Consider the following 22,344-nt stretch of genomic DNA (forward strand, 5'->3'; position numbering starts at 1 on the left):
ACCACCTTATCTACCTGCGAGTCAACCTTCAAGGAGCCATGCACCTGTACTCCTAGATCCTTCTGCTCTACAACACTACCCAGAGGCCTACCATTTACTGTGTAGGTCCTGCCCTTGTTCGACGTCCCAAAATGCAACCCCCACACTTCTCTGTATTAAATTCCATCAACCATTCCTCCGCCCACCTGGCCAATCGATCCAGATCCTGCTGCAATCGTTCACAACCATCTTCACTATCTGTAAAACCACTAACTTTTGTATCAACGGCAAACTTGCTAATCTTGCCCTGAATGTTCTCATCCAAATCATTGATGTAGATGACAAACAGTAATGGGCCCAGCACCGAACCCTGTGGCACACCACTAGTCATACACCTCCATTCTGAGAAGCAACCTTCCACCAATACCCTCTGCTTCCTTCCATGGAGCCAATTTGCTATCCATACACCTATCTCTCCTTGGATCCCATGAGATCTAACCTTCCAGAGCAGCTGACCATGTGGCACCTTGTCGAATGCTTTACTAAAGTCCATATACACAACATCTACAGCTCTGCCCTCATCAACCCTCTTGCTCATGTTTTCAAAAAAATCAATCAGATTTGTGAGACATGACCTTCCACGTACAAAACCATGCTGACTGTCCCTAATTAGCCCTTGCCCATCCAAATGCCTGGATATCCTATCCCTCAGAATACTCTCCAGTCACTTACCAATTACAGATGCGCCAAGTTGTGCCAATGAAAGTCAAAGAAGTCATTATGAGTCTGAGAAATAAGAATAAAACTTAGAGAAACCAGCCAAACCTTAGGCTTACCAAAATCAACTGTTTGGAACATCATTAAGAAGAAGGAGAGCACTGGTGAGCTTCCTAATCGCAAAGGGACTGGCAGGCCAAGGAAGACCTCCACAGCTGGTGACAGAAGAATTTTCTCTATAATAAAGAAAAATCCCCAAACACCTGTCCATCAGATCAGAAACACTCTTCAGGAGTCAGGTGTGGATTTGTCAATGCCCACTGTCTGCAGAAGACTTCATGAACAGAAATACAGAGGCTACACTGCAAGATACAAACCACTGGTTAGCTGCAAAAATAGGATGGCAAGGTTACAGTTTGCCAAGAAGTACTTAAAAGAGCAACCACAATTCTGGAAAAAGGTCTTGTGGACAGATGAGACAAAGATTAATTTATATCAGAGTGACGGCAAGAGCAAAGTACGGAGGAGGGAAGGAACTGCCCAAGATCCAAAGCATACCACCTCATCTGTGAAACACGGTGGTGGGGGTGTTATGGCCTGGGCATGTATGGTCGCTGAAGATACTGGGTCACTTATCTTCATTGATGATACAACTGCTGATGGTAGTAGCTTAATGAATTCTGAAGTGTATAGACACATCCTATCTGCTCAAGTTCAAACAAATGCCTCAAAACTCATTGGCCGCTGGTTCATTCTATAGCAAGACAATAATCCCAAACATACTGTTAAAGTGTTTCAAAGCTAAAAAATGGTCAATTCTTGAGTGGCCAAGTCAATCACCTGATCTGAAGCCAATTGAGCATGCCTTTTATGTGCTGAAGAGAAAACTGAAGGGGACTAGCCCCCAAAACAAGCATAAGCTAAATATGGCTGCAATCCAGGCCTGGCAGAGCATCACCAGAGAAGACACTCAGAAACTGGTGATGTCCATGAATCACAGACTTCAATCAGTCATTGCATGCAAAGGATATGCAACAAAATACTAAACATGACTACTTTCATTTACATGACATTGTTGTGTCCCAAACATTATGGTGCACTGAAATGGGGGGGACTATCTATAAACACTACTGTAATTTCTACATGGTGAAACCAAAATGTATAAAAATGGCCTTTATTAAAATCTGACAATGTGCACTTTAAACACATGTGATTTTTTTCTATTTCAAATCTCAAATTGTGGAGGTCAGTGGCAAATAAATAAATGATGGGTCTTTGTCCCAAACATTATGGAGGGCACTGTCGTTAAGCTTAAGAACATTTCAGTATTCTGATAATTTCCAATTGAATTATTTCCCCCCCAGATTGCTATTAAGTCTTTCCCTTCTCATCTTAAAACTATGATCTCTGGTTCCTATTACTCATACTCTGGGTAAAAGCCTCTGTGTATTCACCCTATCTGTTCCCCTCATTGATTTTATACACCCCAAGAAAGATAAAATCCTTTATTGATATCATGTGAAGTGAACCAAATTGGCAGAAGATTGGTTTTGTGACGGTATGTATCTTAGAAGGATGTCAAGATATTTCATCTCCTCAGTGTTTTTAGCTGAACCGGATTGTAAGTATTTCAGCATGGTATCTTACTTTTGGGCCAGGTATCACAAAATGCTGGAGTAACTCAGTGGGTCAGGCAGCATCTCAGGAGAGAAGGAATGGGTGACGTTTTGGGTTGAGACCCTTCTTCAGACTATCTTACTTTTGGGCCATACTCTAAATCTTTCTTATCTATGTACCTGTCCAAATGCCTTTAAAATGTTGTTATAGTGCCTGCCTCAGTTTCCTCTTCTGGCAGCTCTTCTATCTTGGGCTCCATCATTACTGAGATGAGGGGATCCTTGGAATTCTGCCTCTTGTTAGATATTTAATTGCCCATCATTATTCACAACAAAATATGATAGAACTGAAAAGATTGGTCCTCATCTGTTGGTTGAGGAATCAGTTAGTTCTGCCCTTTGCATGTTTTTGCTATTTAGCATCTAAACAAACCATCAGTGAAACTTCAGCAGGTCTGAATCATATTTTGAGGTGTAGTTGTTGCTGATCCAGACCCCGATCTAAATGAAAGACCAGCAACCTGAAATACTAACAGTATTTTACGCTCCACTGGGCAACTGTGAATTTCCTGAATCTCCACCACCTTATCCGAAGAACTATCATGATTTCTCCCTTCACGGCTCCTATTTTTATATCCACTGATATGAGTAAACCTATGCAAAGCAACACAGAACACAGACAAAAATTTAATTAGTGCATTAACATTAACAGGGCGGCAGGGTGGCGCAGCGGTAGAATTGCTGCCTTACAGCGAATGCAGCGCCGGAGACTCAGGTTCGATCCTGACTACGGGCTCCGTCTGTATGGAGTTTGTATGTTCTCCCCGTGACCTGCGTGGGTTTTCTCCGAGATTTTCGGTTTCCACCCACACTCCAAAGACGTACAGGTATGTAGGTTCATTGACTGGGTAAATGTACAAATTGTAGGATAGTGTTAATGTGCAGGGATCGCTGGGCGGCACGGGCTCGGTGGGCCGCAGGGCGTGTTTCCGCGCTGTATCTCTAAATCTAAAAATTATGTTAACATTACCCCACATCAATTCAGAAAGTGTGAAATGTAGAATAATTAAAGGCATGAATGTTGGCATAAATGTTGCTTTTGAGCTTCAACATCAAACTTTCCTTGGTCAGGTGTACAGTCATGCTTTCACTACTCCATCACATATTTGGAGAAACACCTCCTACTCCACAGTAACCGTGATATCTTTTCACTTCCCACACAGCCACCTCCATGGCTTTTCTAACAGTGCCAATTCAGTGCTTACTGGCACCAATTTGTAATTCATTAATGCTGCAGATAAACTTTGTTCTGATTGTCCTACTCTCTTTCCAGCCAATCAAAGATGCTCCTTCCATCAGCCAGGGCTGGATTCTGATGAAAATCCCATGCAATAAGATGCCAATCAACCACCTTACTTGGGTGGAGAAAGCTGGAAAGGAGAGGTGGGGTGGGACAAAGCCTGGTAAGTGGTGGGTTATCTGAATGATGTCAAGTTAGGAAAAGGGGAAGTACAACGAGATCTGGGTGTCCTAGTGCATCAGTCACTGGAAGCAAGCATGCAGGTACAGCTAATGGCATGTTGGCCTTCATAACAAGAGTTGAGTATAGGAGCAGAGGTCCTTCTGCAGTTCTACAGGGCCCTAGTGAGACCGCACCTGGAGTATTGTGTGTAGTTTTGCTCTCCAAATTTGAGGAAAGACATTCTTGCTATTGAGGGAGTGCAGCGTAGGTTCACAGGTTAATTCCTGGGATGGCGGGACTGTCATATGTTGAAAGAATGGAGTGACTAGGCTTGTATACACTGGAACTTAGAAGGATGAGAGGGGATCTAATTGAAACATATAAGATTATAAAGGGATTGGACATGCTAGAGGCAGGAAACATGTTCCCGTTGTTGGGGGAGTCCAGAACCAGGGGCCACAGTTTAGGAATAGGGGGTAGGCCATTTAGAACGGAGATAAGGAGGAACTTTTTCACCCAGAGAGCTGTGAATCTGTGGAATTCTCTGCCTCAGAAGGCAGTGGAGGCCAATTCTCTGGATGCTTTCATGAGAGAGTTAGGTAGAGCTCTTAAAGATAGCGGAGTCAAGGGATATGGAGAGAAGCCAGGAACGGGGTACTGATTGTGGGTGATCAGCCATGATCACAGTGAATGGCAGTGCTGGCGTGAAGGGCCGAATGGCCTCCTCCTGCACCTATTGTCTATTGTCTATAATAAGACACAAAGTGCTGGAGTAACAGCCCGTCATGCAGCGTCTACCGACCAACACTAATGGGTGGAAGAAGGGTCCCGACCCGAAACGTCACCTATACCTTTTCTCCTGAGATGCTGCCTGGCCCGCTGAGTTACTACAGCTTTTTGTGTCTATCTCTGGAGAACATGGTTTACTCTAACTGATTTTTTTTTTTGCTTCAAGATTTCACATTATAAAATATAATGTTGGAACTCTAGTTCAAGTCGTGTGGTTCTGGAGACATGATTCCAATCGCATATTCCCGCCAACAACATTTCTAAAACAAATGTAATAGTCACTGTTACACTGGCGTGTAAAGTCCTGTGCACAACTGCCTGCCACTTTTCCTACTACAGCGTTGACACTTTAAACGTGCTTCGTTGGCTGTGAAGCATTTTGCGATGTCCTGCGGATCAGAACAGGCAATGTGTGTCTTCCTCAGCGAAAATGCATTATTGATGGGGAGTCCTCTGCCAGCGATGCTCGTAATCGCGCTGTTCATTATAGTACTAGTTAGTGGTGGTGTTCTATACATTAAGCTGCTGGGTATTACATTGAGCTAGGCTGACGTGCAGTTGGACAGTGTCATACTGTCTTGGCCGTCTCCTGTTATCTGTCTGAAATAACGACTTCACACATCGGAAATCAATTAGGCTCGGATGTTAATATTATGCCGAGATGCGGCACTGTCATTCAAATATATCCTTTGGTGGATCGACAGAACGTCCAAAATAAATGAACAGACACCATCTGCTAGTAGAGCTTACCCGACAATTGACGGGCAGTGCCTTCACATGACCGGATTTGTCTCTCAGCCCCAGATTAGCCTTGACGTGGGAAGAGATTAGGAGCACCGCTCTGCCTTGCTCTGCCTTCTGCTAATCGCACTCGTTCCTTTTCTCCACTTTTGCCTGCAAACCATAACCTCCTTCCCGGGAGACACCAGACCCCCCCCTCGAGTCTAAATCCCCACTGCTCACACTGTTTATTTGTCTTACTTAATAACCTTCTCCTTGTAGTATGAACACCTTACAAATGGTGTGCCCCGCATTACGAGCCGTCTGGATCAGGTTGCGCGACTACTCTTGTGATATTATTTACCAAATGCAATGCAATGAAGTACTTTTCTTCCGAATGCTCTCTGGGGCAATTCCTTTAGTAATGGGGAGCTGTTGTGATGTTTAACCGAGAGGAGGGACAACAACAACAACAACAACAAAAAAACCACGGGATGTTTATTTTTAGTTGCCGCTGGTCATGCAGACCAATAGCAACGGAGAGCGATTCCTGCAAATCATCTCCAAACTAGGTTTTCAGATGGAAAGCGAATGTTTACTGAGTGCGCGGCGCAGGAGGGGGAAGAGATGGACACAGTCGACATCCCGAATACTTGGCCGGCTTGTGGCGGCGAGGCAACAGTGTTAAAGAAGACAGCTCCATCCTGCGGCTTTGAGTTAAAGATAGCATTCGGCGCGATATGACCTACAAAGGGGAAAGGCGCACCGTGCATCCAGTGCCACAGCAGTTGTACTTAGGGATTGTTTGAGACACGCATCACGTAGTTAGAAGACCAGCGGGCGGTGGTTTGCTATATTTAAATTGAATTGACTGCCTGGTCTACTACACACTGCGGGGAGACGGGAGATGAAATCTTTGACTGTGGACGGATGTCTCCGCACCTCAGCCTTCTAAGCGGGGAATATATTTGTAGTTGCCTCTCAAGCCGGGCTTTGCTTTTATTCCTTGCTTTTTGTTTATTCGCACACACTTTTCCGTGTTAGAGGGTGTCTGAAGTCCACGCCGGGTGCTGGCCGCTGCTCCTTCACATCGGCTGCACACCAGGTTGTTGGGAGACGGGGCTCAGGGTTCGCCTCCTGAGTTGCTTTGGTGTCAAGGCGTGAGTTGAAGTGGAGGGAGGTTGGGGTGGCGGGGGTTGGGGAGATGCGCTGTCGTCATTAATCTGTCTGGGGTGACAAGGCTCTTGGGTTAGGCTGGGATCATTCTCTGCTCTCATCTCTCTCTCTCTCTCTCTCTCTCTCTCTCTCTCTCTCTCTTTCTCTCTTTCTGTGTGTGCATTAGCAGGGGGAAGAGCGGTCCATCTCTCTCTCTCTCTCTCTCTCTCTCTTTCTGTGTGTGCATTAGCAGGGGGAAGAGCGGTCCACCTCGCCTGGGCACCAGACCTCTGCCGCCTGCCCCTTGCAGCCGTCAACTTGTTTGCTGCGCCGCGTCTGCCCTGCTCCCATCCCAGCCCAGCCTTACCCCAGCTCTCTGCCCCATTCTCTTGGAAATGTCGCCTCAGCCGCAGTAACGAGCAAGGATCTAGCTGGTGGGTGGGTTTGTGTGGGTAGGTGGGTAGGGAGGGGGAGTGGGTACAAACCACCGAATCCATTCTCAGAAGTCTGGCAGAGCCCGCCCGCCAGGGAGTGAACCCCGAGGGTGTTTAAGGGGCTTTTTTTTTTGTTTGTTGTTGCTCCACCTCCGTTTAATTCTTACTTGGATGGCAATGCCATGGAGGAAGGACCGCTTCGTAAAGTCAAGACCAGGAGGAAGAAGTGTCCGTGTGTGGCGGGGATACCTGTGGACCCCGCGGGCTGCGAGGACGAGTTCGACTGCAAGGAGCTGGAGTCGCTGTTCCAGAATTACAACCTGAAGCTGGAGCAGACGGCCACCCTGAAAGCGCTGGCCGTGTTCATCATCATGACGGCCACTCTGGCCATGGTGGAGTTAATGTCCGGACCCAGCCTCACCATCTCCAAAGGCTCGCACCCGGTGCACTGCATCATCTTCGTGTCTCTCTTCATCGTGACCAACGTCAAGTACCTGCAGGTCACCCAGCTGCAGCAGATCGTCAAGCTGACTCTGCTCTTCGCCTTCACCTTCTCCTTCCTCTGCTGCCCTTTCTCCCTGGGAACCCACGGCTTGGAGCCACCCACCTCCCCCGAGCACGGCATGTGGCAGCTGATGCTGGTCACTTTCGTCGCCTACTCGCTGATGCCGGTGCGGACCTTGCTGGCCATCGTCTTCGGGCTGATGGTGGCCGTGTCCCACATCATAGTCACCGCCACCTCGGTCACTACCAGGAGGCAGCGACTCTGGCGCACGGTGAGTCCCGGCTTGGCTTCGCTCTCCCCCCTCCCCTTCCCCCTTCCCACAGGACCCGCTCTTTCCTGTTATTGTGTTTTCGCGGTTGGACTTCACAACTAACTGGAGACACCAGAGACTGTACACGTTGGGAGCTTGAGCAAAAACGCAAAAGTGCTGGAGAAACTCAGCGGGTCAAATAGCACCTGGGTAGTTAAAATGGACAGGGACCGTCTGAAGATGGGTCCTGGTCCGAATCGTTTGTCCACTTCCCTCTCCAGATGCTGCCTGGCACGCTGAAATCACACAGCACCTTCTGTTTTGCTTCAAAAGGGAAGTCCTCGGCGACCTTAGATGAACTCCGAAAGACTTTGGCAATTTTTGTTTAGGGTGGTGGTGTTAATGAGAGAGAGTGTGTGTGTGTGTGGTGGGGGGATTGAAAGATCGCTGCTGCTCGCCCTATAATTAATGGGTTCTCTAAGGCTACTAGCATCCCTCCTGCCTCTTCAGTGAGAGGCTCTGGAGTTGTTGCTTAGTTTAACGCAATGCTTTAAGATCGCAAGCAGGATGGACAGGTGAATCTGCTTACACTCTCATTTGTTATTCAAGTTCCTCGCCCCGAATTAGAGATATCAATATTATTTCGTCCCGTCCTCTCTACCACATTCACCCCACCACATTATCTATGACTTTGTCCACTGACTGTAAATACTTTATATTATAAGAAAATAACTGCAGATGCTGGTACAAATCGATTTATTCACAAAATGCTGGAGTAATTCAGCAGGTCAGGCAGCATATCGGGAGAGAAGGAATGGGTGACGTTTCGGGTCGAGACCCTTCTTGACTGAAGAAGGGTCTCGACCCGAAACGTCACCCATTCCTTCTCTCCCGAGATGCTGCCTGACCTGCTGAGTTACTCCAGCATTTTGTGACTGTAAATATTTGGTCTTTACTGTGGATCGTGAGGACTCTAGCTAACTCTTCACAACAGGAGATCGCGTTTAGCATCTATTAAACCCACGCTCCGTTTAACCCAAACAATTAAAACCATTCCCGCAGATAACAGGTTTTCCATGAAATGCTATGTCAAATAAACTTATGCCCCTCAAATTCAGATGGGCTGGGCTCAGAGGCCGGGCTATTTGGGTTCTTTGTTCACCTGAGGCACTGTTGGTGATTTGTGTATTTGCCCATTTATGTGCTTAATGAAAGGCATGGAGAGAGTGAAAAGGATGTGAAAAGGATGTTTCCACTGGTGGGAGAGTCGAGAGGTCACAGCCTCAGAATTGAAGGGCGCTCTTTTAAAAAAGGAGGAGAGGAGGAATTTCTTTAGTTAGAGGGTAGTTAATCTGTGGAACTCATTGCCACAGAGGGCTGTGGAGGCCAAGTCAGTGGATATTTTTAAGGCAGAGATAGACGTTCTTGATTAGAACGGATTCGTAAGGGTGTCAAGGGTTATGGGGAGAAGGCAGGAAAATGGGATTAGGTGGCAGAGATCAGCCATGATTGAACGGCGGAGTAGACTCGTTGGGCCGATTGGCCCAATTCTACTCCTATAACTTGTCCATTTGCTTGCCCTCTGCGCACGATCCGGACATCTTTCGTGCACTTCCAGCTACTAATTACTGACTCCCCGTCCCGCAAATCAACGTTAAAGTGATTTGCAAAAGCTTATAAATTCAGGATGATATCGATATCCTGCAAAATTGCAGGACGCGTTCCCGCAAATCCGAGTCAACCTCCAATCTGGGAATATCTCGGAATATAGAAGCAAAGAACTGCAGATGCTGGGTTATATCAAAGATAGACACAAAGTGCTGGAGTAACTCAACGGGTCAGACAGCTTCTCTGGGGATAAAGGACAGGCGACGTTCACGGTCGGGACCCTTTTTAAGTCTGAAATGTCATGCTTCCTTTTTTTCATCGATGCTAAATTACTAAATTACCCGCTAAATTACTCCAGCATTTTGTGTCTATCTTTAAGAATATCTCAGGGCGGTTGCCGACGAGGGATTAACAAAAAAAAACCCCAATGTGCTGGAGTAACTCAGCGGTCCAGGCAACATCTCTGGAGGACATGGATATGCGATGTTTCGGGTCGGGACCCTTCTTTATACTGAGTAGCTCTGGCAAGTTGTGTCTTTTTTGTTGTAAACCAACATCTGCAGTTTCTTGTGTCTACATTTTGGCGAGAGATCGCAGATTAAGGAAGATGGATGGTTCTAGTTTGGTCAAAAGGTCAGGAATACTTGGACTACAGCGGTAGGCTGGCCGTTAGAAGGAACGAAGTCACCAGTGTGGACTCCCCAAAGGAAACAGCACAGGTAGAAACAAGGAACTGCAGATGCTGGTTTACAAAAGAAGACACAAATTACTGGAGTAACTCAGCGGGTTCAGACAGCATCCCTAGAGAACATAAATAGGTGACCTTTCATAGAAACATAGAAAATAGGTACAGGAGTAGGCCATTTGGCCCTTCGAGCCAGCACGGCCGTTCAATGTGATCATGACTGATCATCCACAATCAGTACCCCGCTCTTGCCTTCTCCCCATATCCCTTGATTTCGCTAGCCCTAAGAGCTCTCTCTAACTCTCTTTTGAATGCATCCAGTGAATCAGCCTCCACTGCCTACTGAGGCAGAGAATTCTACAAATTCACAACTTTGGGTGAAAAAGTTTTTCCTCATCTCATTTGTAAATGGCCTACCCCTTATTCTTAAACTGTGGCCCTTGGTTCTGGACTCCCCCAACATCAGGAACATGTTTCCTGCATCTAGCTTGTAAAATCCCTTAATAATTTTATATGTTTCTATAAGATTCCCTCTCATCCTTCTAAATTCCAGTGAATCCAAGCCCAGTCATTCCATTCTTTCATCATATGGCAGTCCCGCCATCCCGGGAATTAGCCTTGTGAACCTACACTGCACTCCCTCAATAGCAATAATGTCCTTCCTCAAATTAGGAGAACAAAACTGCATTGAATACTTTCAGGTCGGGACCCTTCTTCAAACTCGATATTGTGATATCTTGATCTCAGACACAGAATAACAAGTTAACTCACTGCTGACCGGAACATGACTACCCAGCTGTACTGTGGTTTATTCAATCATTTACAATCCTCCAACCAAAGGTGGCGCTATTACAACTTCTTCCACCCACCCTAATAAAAATAATATTTCCTGGTGGACATTTTGTTTTTGAATATAACCAACGATATGAAATTATTACAATTTTGTCTGATAGTTTACTTTTACATAACCTGAATAAAATGAGGGCATCATGCATATGATATGTGCATTTCAGGAAATAACTTCACAAATTTAACCTAACCACTGGGTTTCTCCTTTCTGGATATCTTCTCTGACCAAAAGTTTCTGACTGTTTAGAACCACTTAAACTCATTTTGAATCGAGTCAAGCCTTCCTTTTGACCTACATTCACAGATTCCAGTCCATCAGTCAATTTTGTTTGACTGTCAACCCCACTTGAACCTCCATTTTCAGGCTGATTCAAACTCTCACTAACTTGTGTACCTTCTTGTACCATTTCAGGTTCATCTGGTACCTGTACCTGAGTGGTAACCCAATTATCTGACTCGTTTAATTGGTCTGATTTCAACCCTGCCTGTGCTTGCATAGGCATGACATAGTCAATGTGTACTTTTCTCACCTTTTCACTTCCAAACATCTTGACCAAGTATGTCCGTGGTCCGCACTTTCTCACTACTCTTCCCGGTAACCACTTCACCCACTTGTGATGATGGTTTTTCACCTTTACCTTCTGATTCAACTCAACACTCCTTTCCTTTACCCTACTTCCATCATGATATGCTTTTTGTTTCTCCTGTTTCTCTTCTACTGTTTGAGCCAAGTTTGAAATCCTTGGCTCAGTGAAATCCTTGTTTTGGGTTTTCTTTTCAAAAACAGTTCAGCTGGTGTTTGACCAGTAGTGGTGAGAGGTGTGTTTCGATATGTAATCAGAAAGTTAGCCAGTTTGTGAAACAAAAACAACTGTCTTTTCTTTGGATTTAGATCGAGCAGTTGTTTGACTAATGTATGCTTCACATTGGAAGCGGGATGGTATGGAGCTACTCTAGTGTGTTTTACAGCATTCCCTTTCATGAATTGTGCAAACTCTTCTGAACAGAATTGTGGTCCGTTATCAGACACAATTTCCTCTGGAAATCCATAGGACGCAAACAACCCTCGCAAAATGTCTATCGTTTTGCTGGATGTCGTTTTTTTTTCATCTAAAACACCTCAACCCACTTGGAGTGACTATCAATCACAATGAACAATTGTTGTCCATCTAACTCTGCAAAGTCAATGTGTAATCTTTGCCACATTCTAACCAGCCATTTCCATGGCTGTAGTGGTACTGTGGGTGGATTCTTTCCAACTGCTTGACATGTGCTACACTCTTTCACCGTTTGTTCTATGTCCTTATCTAAACCAGGCCACCATAGATAGCTTCTAGCTAGACTCTTTGTTAGACACATTCGCAAATGCTGATCATGAAGATCTTCTAGCAATTTTACTCCATATTTTTCAGGTATTACTACTCTCGCTCCCCACATGACACAACCTTGGTCTACTGTGAGTTTGTTCCTACGTACAAAGAATGGATTCAGTTCTGCCTCTGAATTCGGCAATTTGTTTGGCCATCCATTTGTAAAATATTCCTGCACTCTTGACAAAAATCTGTCAGTGCAAGTAGCCTTCCGAATGCCCCCTGATGTGATAGGTAACTCATCTACATGAGAGAAGTAAAACAAGTCCTCTGTTTGGGGTAACCTCTGATTCCAAAGGTAATCTAGACATGGCATCAGCATTGCTGTGCTCGGCTGCCTTACGATACTGAATATCATACATCGACGACTGCATTGGTGCTACCTTTTGTACCCCTGCAGAACTCACTGACTTCATACACTTCACTACCAATTTCCATCCTGCTCTTAAATGTACTTGGACTATCTCCAACATCTCCCTACCATTTCTGGACCTCACCATCTCCATCACAGGAGACAGACTAGTGACTGACAGCCACTATAAACCCACTGACTCACATAGCTATTTGGACTACACATCTTCCCACCCTGTCTCCTGCAAAAAGTCTATCCCCCTACTCCCAATTCCTCCGTCTACACTGCATCTGCGCCCGGGATGAGGTGTTTCACATTAGGGCATCAGAGATGTCCTCATTCTTCAGGAAACGGGGCTTCCCCTCTTCCATTATAGATGAGGCTCTCACTAGGACCTCTTCTATATCCCGCAGCTCCGCTCTTGGTCCCCCTCCCCCCATTCGTAACAAGGACAGAATCCCCCTTGTTCTCACCTTCCACCCCACCAGCCAGAGTATCCAACAAATCATCCGCCAATAGTTCCTTCACCTCCAATGGGACCCCACCACTGGCCACATCTTCCCATCCCCTCCCCTTTCTGCGTTCCGCAGAGACCGTTCCCATCATAACTCCCTGGTCCACTTGTCCCTTCCTACCCAAACCACCCCATCCTCGGGCACTTTCCTCTGCAACCGTAGGAGATGCAACACCTGTCCCTTTACCTCCCCCCTCAACTCCATCCAAGGACCCAAACAGTCTTTCCAGGTGAGACAGAGGTTCACCTGCACCTCCTCCAACCTCATCTATTGTATCCGCTGCTCTAGATGTCAACTTCTTTACATCGACGAAACCAAACGCAGACTCGCGATCGTTTTGCTCAATACCTTCGCTCAGTCTGCCTTAACCAACCTGGTGGCTGAGCACTTCAACTCCCCCTCCCACTCCCAGTCTGACCTTTCTGTCATGGGCCTCCTCCAGTGCCATAGTGAGGTCCACCGGAAATGGAGGAACAGCACCTCATATTTCGCTTGGGCAGCTTGCAGCCCAGTGGTATGAACATTGACTTCTCCAACTTTAGATAATTCCTCTGTCCCTCTCTTCCCCTCCCCCTTCCTAGTTCTCCCTCTATGTTCCTGTCTCCACCTATATCCTTCCTTTGTCCCGCCCCCTGACATCAGTCTGAAGAAGGGTCTCGACCCGAAATGTCACCCATTCCTTCTCTCCTGAGATGCTGCCTGACTTGCTGAGTTACTCCAGCATTTTGTGAATAAATACCTTCGATTTGTACCAGCATCTGCAGTTATTTTCCTACACTGAATATCATGCTGGTATGCAGACAATATCAATGTCCATCTTTGCATTCTGGCTGCTGCCAGAGTTGATATGTGTGCTTTTGGATTTAGGATCACTGTCAACGGCTGGTGATCTGTCTCGATTACAAACCTTCTACCATACAAGTATTTGTGAAACCTCCTAACGGCAAAAATCAATGCAAGAGCCTCTCGCTCTATTTGCGCTTAATTTCTCTCACTGGTATTGAGTGTTCTAGACGCAAATGCTATTGGCCTTTCTTCTCCATTTTCTAACACGTGAGAGATCACAGCAACAATACCGTATGGTGAAGCATCACATGCTAACTTCATTGGCTTATTGACATCGTAATGAACAAGCATTGAACTCTCTGCCAACTGAGCTTTACATGACTTGAAAGCTTGATCACATTTACGTGTCCACTTCCATGGTACATCTTTTCTCATAAGCTCTTTCAGGTGGACAGATTTGGCACAAACTTCCCATATTAATGCACTAATCCTAAAAAGGATCGGGTTTCAGATATGTTTCTGGGAGTGGGCGCATTTTTGATCGCATCAACTTTACCCTTGGTGGGGTGTAGACCATCCTTGTCTATCTTATGACCCAGGTACTCTACCGAGTTCTGAAATAACTCACATTTCTGTGCCTTCACTCTTACACTGTGTGTTTCAAGTCGTTTGAGTACCACTTCCAACCTTTCATCATGTGTCTGCCTGTCATGGGCTGATATGAGGATATCATCCAAGTAACACACCACACCTTCAATTCCCTCTAGAATTTGTGTCATTACCCCTTGAAAAATCCCTGGGGCTGATGATATACCAAATGGAAGCCTATTGAACTGAAACAATCCCAAATGCGTACTAATAGTTAGCTTGGATTTAGATTCGTCATCTACACCTAGCTGCAAGTAGGCATTTGTCAAGTCCATTTTTGTGAAGACTTGGCCACCTGTGAGGGTACTAAACAAATCCTCTGCCGTTGGTAGGGTATCTGGTATGCTATCTTCAAGTACCTGGTCTATGGTCACCTTATAATCCCCACAAAGTCTAACACTACCATCAGGTTTAGGTACAACTACAATGGGTGTTGCCCATTCACTACCTTCTACCTTACTGACAATGTTCTCAGCTTCAAGTCTTTTCAGTTCTTTCTCAACCTTGTCCTTAAGAGCATACGGCACAAACCGTGGTTTGCAATGCACTGGTGTGGCATCCTGCTTCAAGCATACTTTCGCCTTGTACCCCTTGATTGGCTCTCCCTGGTCGCTAAACACCTTCGGATGTTGCTTGATTACATCCTCCGGACACTTGAATTCTTCACGAATGAGGAATATCTCGTTCCAGTTGAGCTTCAAGATCTGCAGCCAATTCTGACCTAGCAACGCTGGTTTATCTCCCTTTACAACTACGAGGGGCAACTCCGTCTGTTGCTCCTTATACCTAACTGGTACATGTACACATCCTAACACTGGAATCTTCTCTCCAGAGTAACCACATAGCTTGATTCGCTTCGATTCCAATGGAATTTGACTCAGCTTCTCCCGATACACAAATTCTGGAATCACGCTCACAGATGCTCCTGTGTCGACTTCCATGCTAACATGAGGTCCATTTAACTGGACTTGCACGGACACATTCTTTGTCTTCCGGTTTACTAGCTCATTGCTGCAGATGGTGTATATCTCGAGAAACTCTTCCTCTGCCTGCAGTTGATCCACAGAATGCAGCTTACTTGTTGTTGAACCTTTTTTCTGCTTAGTCTTTCGACAAGCCTTCGCTAGGTATCCCATCTTGTAATACGAGTAACACTCTGCCTTGAAGAACGGACAAGACTGTGCTAGATGTGAGCCCAAACAGCGATAGCATGACTTTGCAGTCGTCTTGCTATCCTACCACGGATAATGACTCTCTGACGTCTTTGTCGACTTATCTATCTTTAGTTTGCTGGACTGCAGCTTGTTCAACTCTTCCACTGGTTGTCTAGAAGTTGTCTTGACTTCTCTAGAACCCCTTTCTGCCATATCCATTGACAAAGCAGTTTTACAAGCTGTTTCAAAAGTCAGGTCATACACCGTCATCAGCTTACTTCGGATCCGCTCACATCTCAGTCCGCACACGAAACGGTCTCTTAATGCCCGGTCTTGGAGATTTCCAAAATTACAATGAATTGATAACCTCTTGAGTCTCACGATAAAATTACTAATATCCTCCTCTGGAAGTTGGCATCTTGTTCCAAAACGATAGCTTTCAGCTATCTCTAAGGGCTTAGGGTCATAACGTTCTGTTAACTTCTTCAGAATATCCTTCAAAGGCGTGTCCTTTGGTTTGGCTGGAGCTAATAAGTTATTTACTGTATCATAAACATCGGGACCCATTTCAGTGAGAGAAATTGCTCTTTTCCTAGTTTGAGTTGCTTCATTCAACCGTCTTGATTCTGCATCAGAAGCTTCTACTTCAGTGATGTTATTTGCAGCAAAAAACATCTCTAAACGTTTGATGTATGCACTGAACGTTTCCCGGCTTTGCTGGAACTCATCCAATCTTCTGATATATCCACTGGGCACCGCCATTTTAGAATTTTCTTTTAACAGTCTCACAGAATTCAACTTTGTGACCCGATTTCCAGCTTTCCTTGACACCAAAAGTTATACAACCTTCTCCGTGCCTCTGTAGAATTCCTTATCTACACAACAAGTAAAGCTGGGGAATCGATGATCCCACTCTCGTTGCCAATTTGTGATATCTTGAGCTCAGACACAGAATAACAAGTTAACTCACTGCTGACCGGAACATGACTGCCCAGCTATTCAATCATTTACAATCTTCCAACAAAGGAGGCGCTATTACAGATATATTACAGGTGTCCGGTTGAAACACACTGTGTGTTCATGAAAATAGAAGGATTAAGTGTGATGAAAAAGCCCTGTTATAACATTATTAACAGCCCATGTTAACCCATCGCACCTGCACATCAGTAATAATATTGGGCGTGCATATATAAATCACCAAAAAAGGCACTTGTACTCATTAATGCAACAGTTCTTTACAAATGCAATGTGCTTGTTGGTTTCTATATCTCGACCAGTGACAGCGCGAACCAGGCGAAGGGATTGATTGTACTCAGTGTTTTGTGTCCCCCTCGGTAGCTTGTGGCCAATGCTGTTCTGTTTGCCAGCGTGAATATGTCCGGGGTGTTTGTCAGGATCCTGACGGAGAGAGCCCAGAGGAAAGCCTTCCTGCAGGCGAGGAACTGCATCGAGGAACGCCTCCGTCTGGAGGATGAAAACGAAAAACAGGTCAGTAAGTTGGGTTCTAGATACATTCAAACGGGGAGCTGAAGATCATGCTGAAAAAAAGATGTGGATTAGATATACGTGATAGGAAAGGTTTAGAATGGATAGGCAATGTTTAAAAGGATATGGGCCAAACGTGCGAAAATAAGACTATATTAGATATGATAAGACTATGCCAAGATATAGCAGAAATATATAAATTAAGTTGATAAAACCTACAAATGAATAAAAATGAATGTCATAAAATAGCATGGAATTGAGAAAGAATATATAATGTCTTTAATATCCCACTAGATTAATCGAATCAATAAAGTTGCACTTCGGAAATGGCAGACACCCTGGTAATAGTCATTACTCCATTGCTGGTGAAATGTATCTTCTTAACTGCGCCAGTTAAATTTAATCCAAACCTCTAGCTGTGGAAAATCTAATGCAAACGATGTCCTGTTATTCAGACTCTTCTATTTTCCTCCTCCCATGGGTGTTTTTGGATAGCCAAGCCATGTAATACTCGACAAGAAATAACAAAATGGGAAAATGTCTGCAAAGTTTTAAATGTTCTCTATAGGTAAAATAAATGTAAACATCTACAGAGTTGAAAATCTGTGATAAAGAGAAAGGTTCTGGAGCACTCAATAAAATTCATAGGAAGCCCCAATGGAGAGAGAGTGTGAATTAAAGCATTGAATTTTCTGGTCTTAATACCACTGGATTACATAAATTTGTATGGATTTTAACATGTATCCAATAATGTTTACAAACCCAAGTATTATTTTATCTGATTTCTGCACAATTAACTAATATTTAAGTCTTGCCCACATATTCTGTCTGGTTATGTATCTCTTATTTAATAATTGGCACTTTTATTCTAGGTTTAGAAAAGATGCAATATTGGGTCTTTGTATGATGTTATGGAAGGTGTAAATGGGATGTGTTAACTGCTCAGCATTTCAAACTGTTTTATTAACTTCTGGGATCTAAGGTCTGGGAACATTATTCATTTAGCGAGACAGTGATACTGGTTTGCCAATATAGTTTTTGATATAAAGAGAGGAGGAGTGTGATTAGAATACATTTCTTTATACCAAGTGCTGTCAATTCTACCAGGGAGGGATCGCTTCATTAAATGCGATTAGATGAATATTTTGAAGCAGATAGACCCATGGAATATTGGGATTGTTTAATTTGCTTCAGATGTGGTGTCAACACAGACATTTTAAATCAGATAGCTGTCTCCCGAGTTGTCAGTTGTTGTGACTATCTATCTTGAAAGGGAGTATTATAAAACAATTGTACATGCCTTTGTTATAATGTTACTTTTCTGAAAATGAACACAATTGCAAGTAAAGCAAAGTCTTCAGATTGACATTGATAAAATGGACTTTCATGTCTCAAACAATGAAATAAGTCTAATTCAATAAATTGAAACATAATTTAATTTTTCCAGAACTAGCCCTTTCAAAGGAATGGTATAATTGGTGTAAAATGGTATATTCCAGCAGTAGTATATAATGTGCTGTGGACAAATGGAAAAGAGCCAAGCAAATAATCACTTGGGCACCATAATCTATAGTTAATCTTATGCCATTTAAGTACAAGATTTACTCATTAGAACAGTGTCACTAATAAAAAGAAATTTGGTAAGATGTAGTGCAATATCATTTGAGGTACTCTTTCAGTCTGAAGAAGGGTCTCGACTTGAAATGACACCCATTCCTTCGCTCCAGAGATGCTGTCTGTCCCGCTGAGTTACTCCAGCATTTTGTGTCTACCTTCGATTTAAACCAGCATCCGCAATTATTTCTTACATCATTTGATGCACGCTGATTTGGATAATTGCTGCAGTCAGCACATAAAATGATCTCAAATTATGTACATGAAAATATTCATATGAATAAAATAGCTTCCTTTAAAAAAAATCCAAATTACATTATGTAGCAAAATAAGGGAAATGGAGCATGTACAAGATTCTGCAGTTTGATTATTTTACTGAAGGCCATGCTAAACACAAATATCCATGACCTTCATACTTTTATGATGAAACAGGTGAGCTTGGACTTGGTGGACTGAAGGGATTGTTTTCAATCTTCCAATCAATCATTGTTTTTGCAGCTCTCGTGTTTCTGTTTCCCCTCACTGTGCTTACTCCTGAAAAAATATACTCATTCGTGATGGTTCTTTTCTTCAGGGTTGGACAACCCATCCCTGTGCCATAAGTTCATAAATTCATAAGTTTTGAAGCAGAATTAGGCCATCCGGCCCATCAACTCTACTCCATCATTCAAACATGGCTGAACCATCATTTCCTCTCAACCCCATTCACCTGCCTTCTCTCCATAACCCCTGACTCCTGTATTAATTAAATCTATTACTCTCCATTTTTAAAATATCTATTGACGGCCTCCATAGCCTTCTATGGCAATGAATTCCACAGATTCACCACCCTCTGACTTAAGAAATTCCTCCTCATCTCTTTTCTAAAGGTACCTCCTTTTATTCTGAGGCTATGGCCTCTGGTCCTAGACTCTCCCTCTAGTGAAAACATCTTCTTCACATCCACGCTATCCAGGCCTTTCACTATTCAGTCCCCACTCATTCTAAATTCCAGCGAGTACAGGCCCAGTGACATCAAAAGCTCATCATATGTTAACCCAATCATTCCTGGGACCATTCTTGTAAACCTCCTCTGGACCCTCTCCAACACCAGCACATCCTTCCTCAGATATGGGGCCCAAAACCTTGTCACTTAAAGTTTACTTTAAACATTTGGACATGATTAATTACAACACTTTGGCACTTGGATTTCTAATGTAAGGAAAGTGTTGAACACCAAATCAAAAAGTAATGTGGTATTTTCCCCCAAATTCAGAAATTTTCTTTGAAGTGACAAAAAAAGCAATTGAAAATATAATTTGTTGCATTCATGTTTTATCCTGCATTAATTAGCATCCCTTTAATGCTTTCTCAATGTAAAGAGTCTTTTTATGCAGTCCAGTCACTAATGAGAACTGGCTAATTAGACACATAATTGATTTGATGGTTGGAAGCAGAGGGTGATTTTTGGATGGTTGTTTTTCGAACTGGAGCCCGTGACTAGTGGCGTGTCTCAGGGTTTGGTGCTGGACCCATTGTTGTCTCCTATATCAACAATTTGGATGAGAACATACAAGGTTAGTAAGATTGCAGATGACACTAATATAGATGGCAATTGTAGACAGTGAAGGAGGTTATTGATCTTGTTCAGCTGGGTATGTGGGCCAAGAAATGGCAAATAGTGTTTAAATTAGATAAGTGTGAGATGTTGCATTTTGAGAAGACAAACCAGGGTAGGACATTCACAGTGAGCGGTTGGGGCCTGGGGAGTGTTGTAGGGCAGAAGGTTCTAGGAATACAAGTATATAGTTCCTTGAAAGTAGCGTCACAGCTGGACAGGGTGGTGATGAAGTATTTTGGCATGCTGGCCTTTATCACTAAGGGGATTGAGTCTAGAAGTTTGGATGCTGTTACAGATTTAGTCCAGAGATACAGCGTGGAAACAGGCCCTTCAGCCCACCAAGTCCATGCCGACCAACAATCACCTGTACAGTAGTTCCATCCTACACTAGGGACAATTTATAGAATTGTGCTATGCAGGTGTACAATATGTTGGTGAGGCCGCCATTGGAGTAATGTGTTCAGTTTTGGTCACCCTACTATAGCAAAGATGCCATTAAGCGAGAAAGAATGTAGAAACGATTTTTACGAGGATGGTGCCAAGACAAGAATGATTGAGCTATAGGAACAGGCTCGGCATGCTGGGACTTTTTTTCCGTGGAGTGCAGGAGTGCAAAATTGCCAAGAAGTACTTAAAAGAGCAACCACAGTTCTGGAAAAATGTCTTGTGGACAGATGAGACGAAGATTAACTTATATCAGAGTGATGGCAAGAGCAAAGTATGGAGAAGGAACAGCCCAAGATCCAAAGCATACCACCTCATCGCTGAAACACGGTGGTGGGGGTGTTATAGCCTGGGCATGTATGGCTACTGAAGGTACTGGCTCACTTATCTTCATTGATGGTACAACTGCTGATGGTAGTAGCATAATGCATTCTGAAGTGTATAGACGCATCCTATCTGCTCAAGTTCAAACAAATGCCTCAAAACACATTGGCCGATGGTTCATTCTACAGCAAGACAATGATCCCAAAAATACTGCTAAAGCAACAAAGGAGTTTCTCAAAGCTAAAAAATGGTCAATTCTTGAGTGGCCAAGTCAATCACCTAATCTGAACCCAATTGAGCATGCCTTTTATGTGCTGAAGAGAAAACTGAAGGGGACTAGCCCCCAAAACAATCATACGCTAAAGATGGCTGCAATACAGGCCTGGCAGAGCATCACCAAAGAAGACACCCAGCAACTGGTGATGTCCATGAATTGCAGACTTCAAGCAATCATTGCATGCAAAGGATATGCAACAAAATACTAAACATGACTACTTTCCTTTACATGATATTGCTGTGTCCCAAACATTATGGTGCCCTGAAATGGAAGAACTATTTAGAAACACTGCTGTAATTTGTACATGGTGAAACCAAAATGTATAAAAATGGCCTTTATTAAAATCTGACAATGTGCACTTTAACCACATGTGATTTTTTTTCTACTACAAATCTCAAATTGTGGAGTACAGAGGCAAATAAATAAATGATGGGTGTTTGTCCCAAACATGATGGAGGGCACTGTAAGTGAGGCTGGTACATTAACAACATTTACAAGGCATTTGGATTGATGCATGGATAGAAAAGGTTTAGAATGATATGGGTCAGGGATGGACAAATGGAACTGGTGGGGTTGTGCATTTTGGCGACGCGACCGAGTTGGGTGAAGGGCCTGTTTCCAAGCTGTATGTCTTTATGACTCTAATGCTTAATAAGGGTGAAGATTTTCCTGCTAATTCCAGTCAGCAATAAATCCTTACGGAGCATATCTGTTCAGCTCCTCAATTTCTCAACATTTCTTCCAATATGACCTATTCGTAGGCAGGTTTCTAAGAACATTTCACTTGGTTTTGTGTGTAATGATAAATTGAATAACTCAAGTGATTTCAAAGACAAATGTTTTTTTTTAGAGTGAGTCTGCTTGCTGGTTGTGGGAGTGTATTTCTTTCAATGAAATCCCAGTCAAGTAGCTTTAGTAGAGTAATTCTTCACAGGATAATTAAATGTAAAAGGTAGCACTCTACTTTAAATTGGTCTTGTTCAGCATAGAAAGGAACATGCTTCTC

General features: G+C 43.8%; 1 protein-coding gene across 2 annotated transcripts in view; it reads left to right on the forward strand.

Annotated features, from left to right (window-relative positions):
- The first annotated feature begins 5,810 nt into the window (after nucleotides 1–5,810).
- Nucleotides 5,811–22,344, forward strand: part of LOC144604254 (adenylate cyclase type 1-like) — a 212,267-nt gene continuing 195,733 nt past the window's right edge. For both annotated transcript variants that reach the window (XM_078418491.1, XM_078418498.1), the window contains exons 1-2: nucleotides 5,811–7,648; nucleotides 16,933–17,082. In XM_078418491.1, the coding sequence (XP_078274617.1) occupies nucleotides 7,055–7,648; nucleotides 16,933–17,082 (744 nt within the window). In that variant the 5' untranslated portion in view covers nucleotides 5,811–7,054. The remainder of the gene's footprint in view (nucleotides 7,649–16,932; nucleotides 17,083–22,344) is intronic.

Source organism: Rhinoraja longicauda, chromosome 2 (assembly GCF_053455715.1).
Source record: "Rhinoraja longicauda isolate Sanriku21f chromosome 2, sRhiLon1.1, whole genome shotgun sequence".
Taxonomy (NCBI): domain Eukaryota; kingdom Metazoa; phylum Chordata; class Chondrichthyes; order Rajiformes; family Arhynchobatidae; genus Rhinoraja; species Rhinoraja longicauda.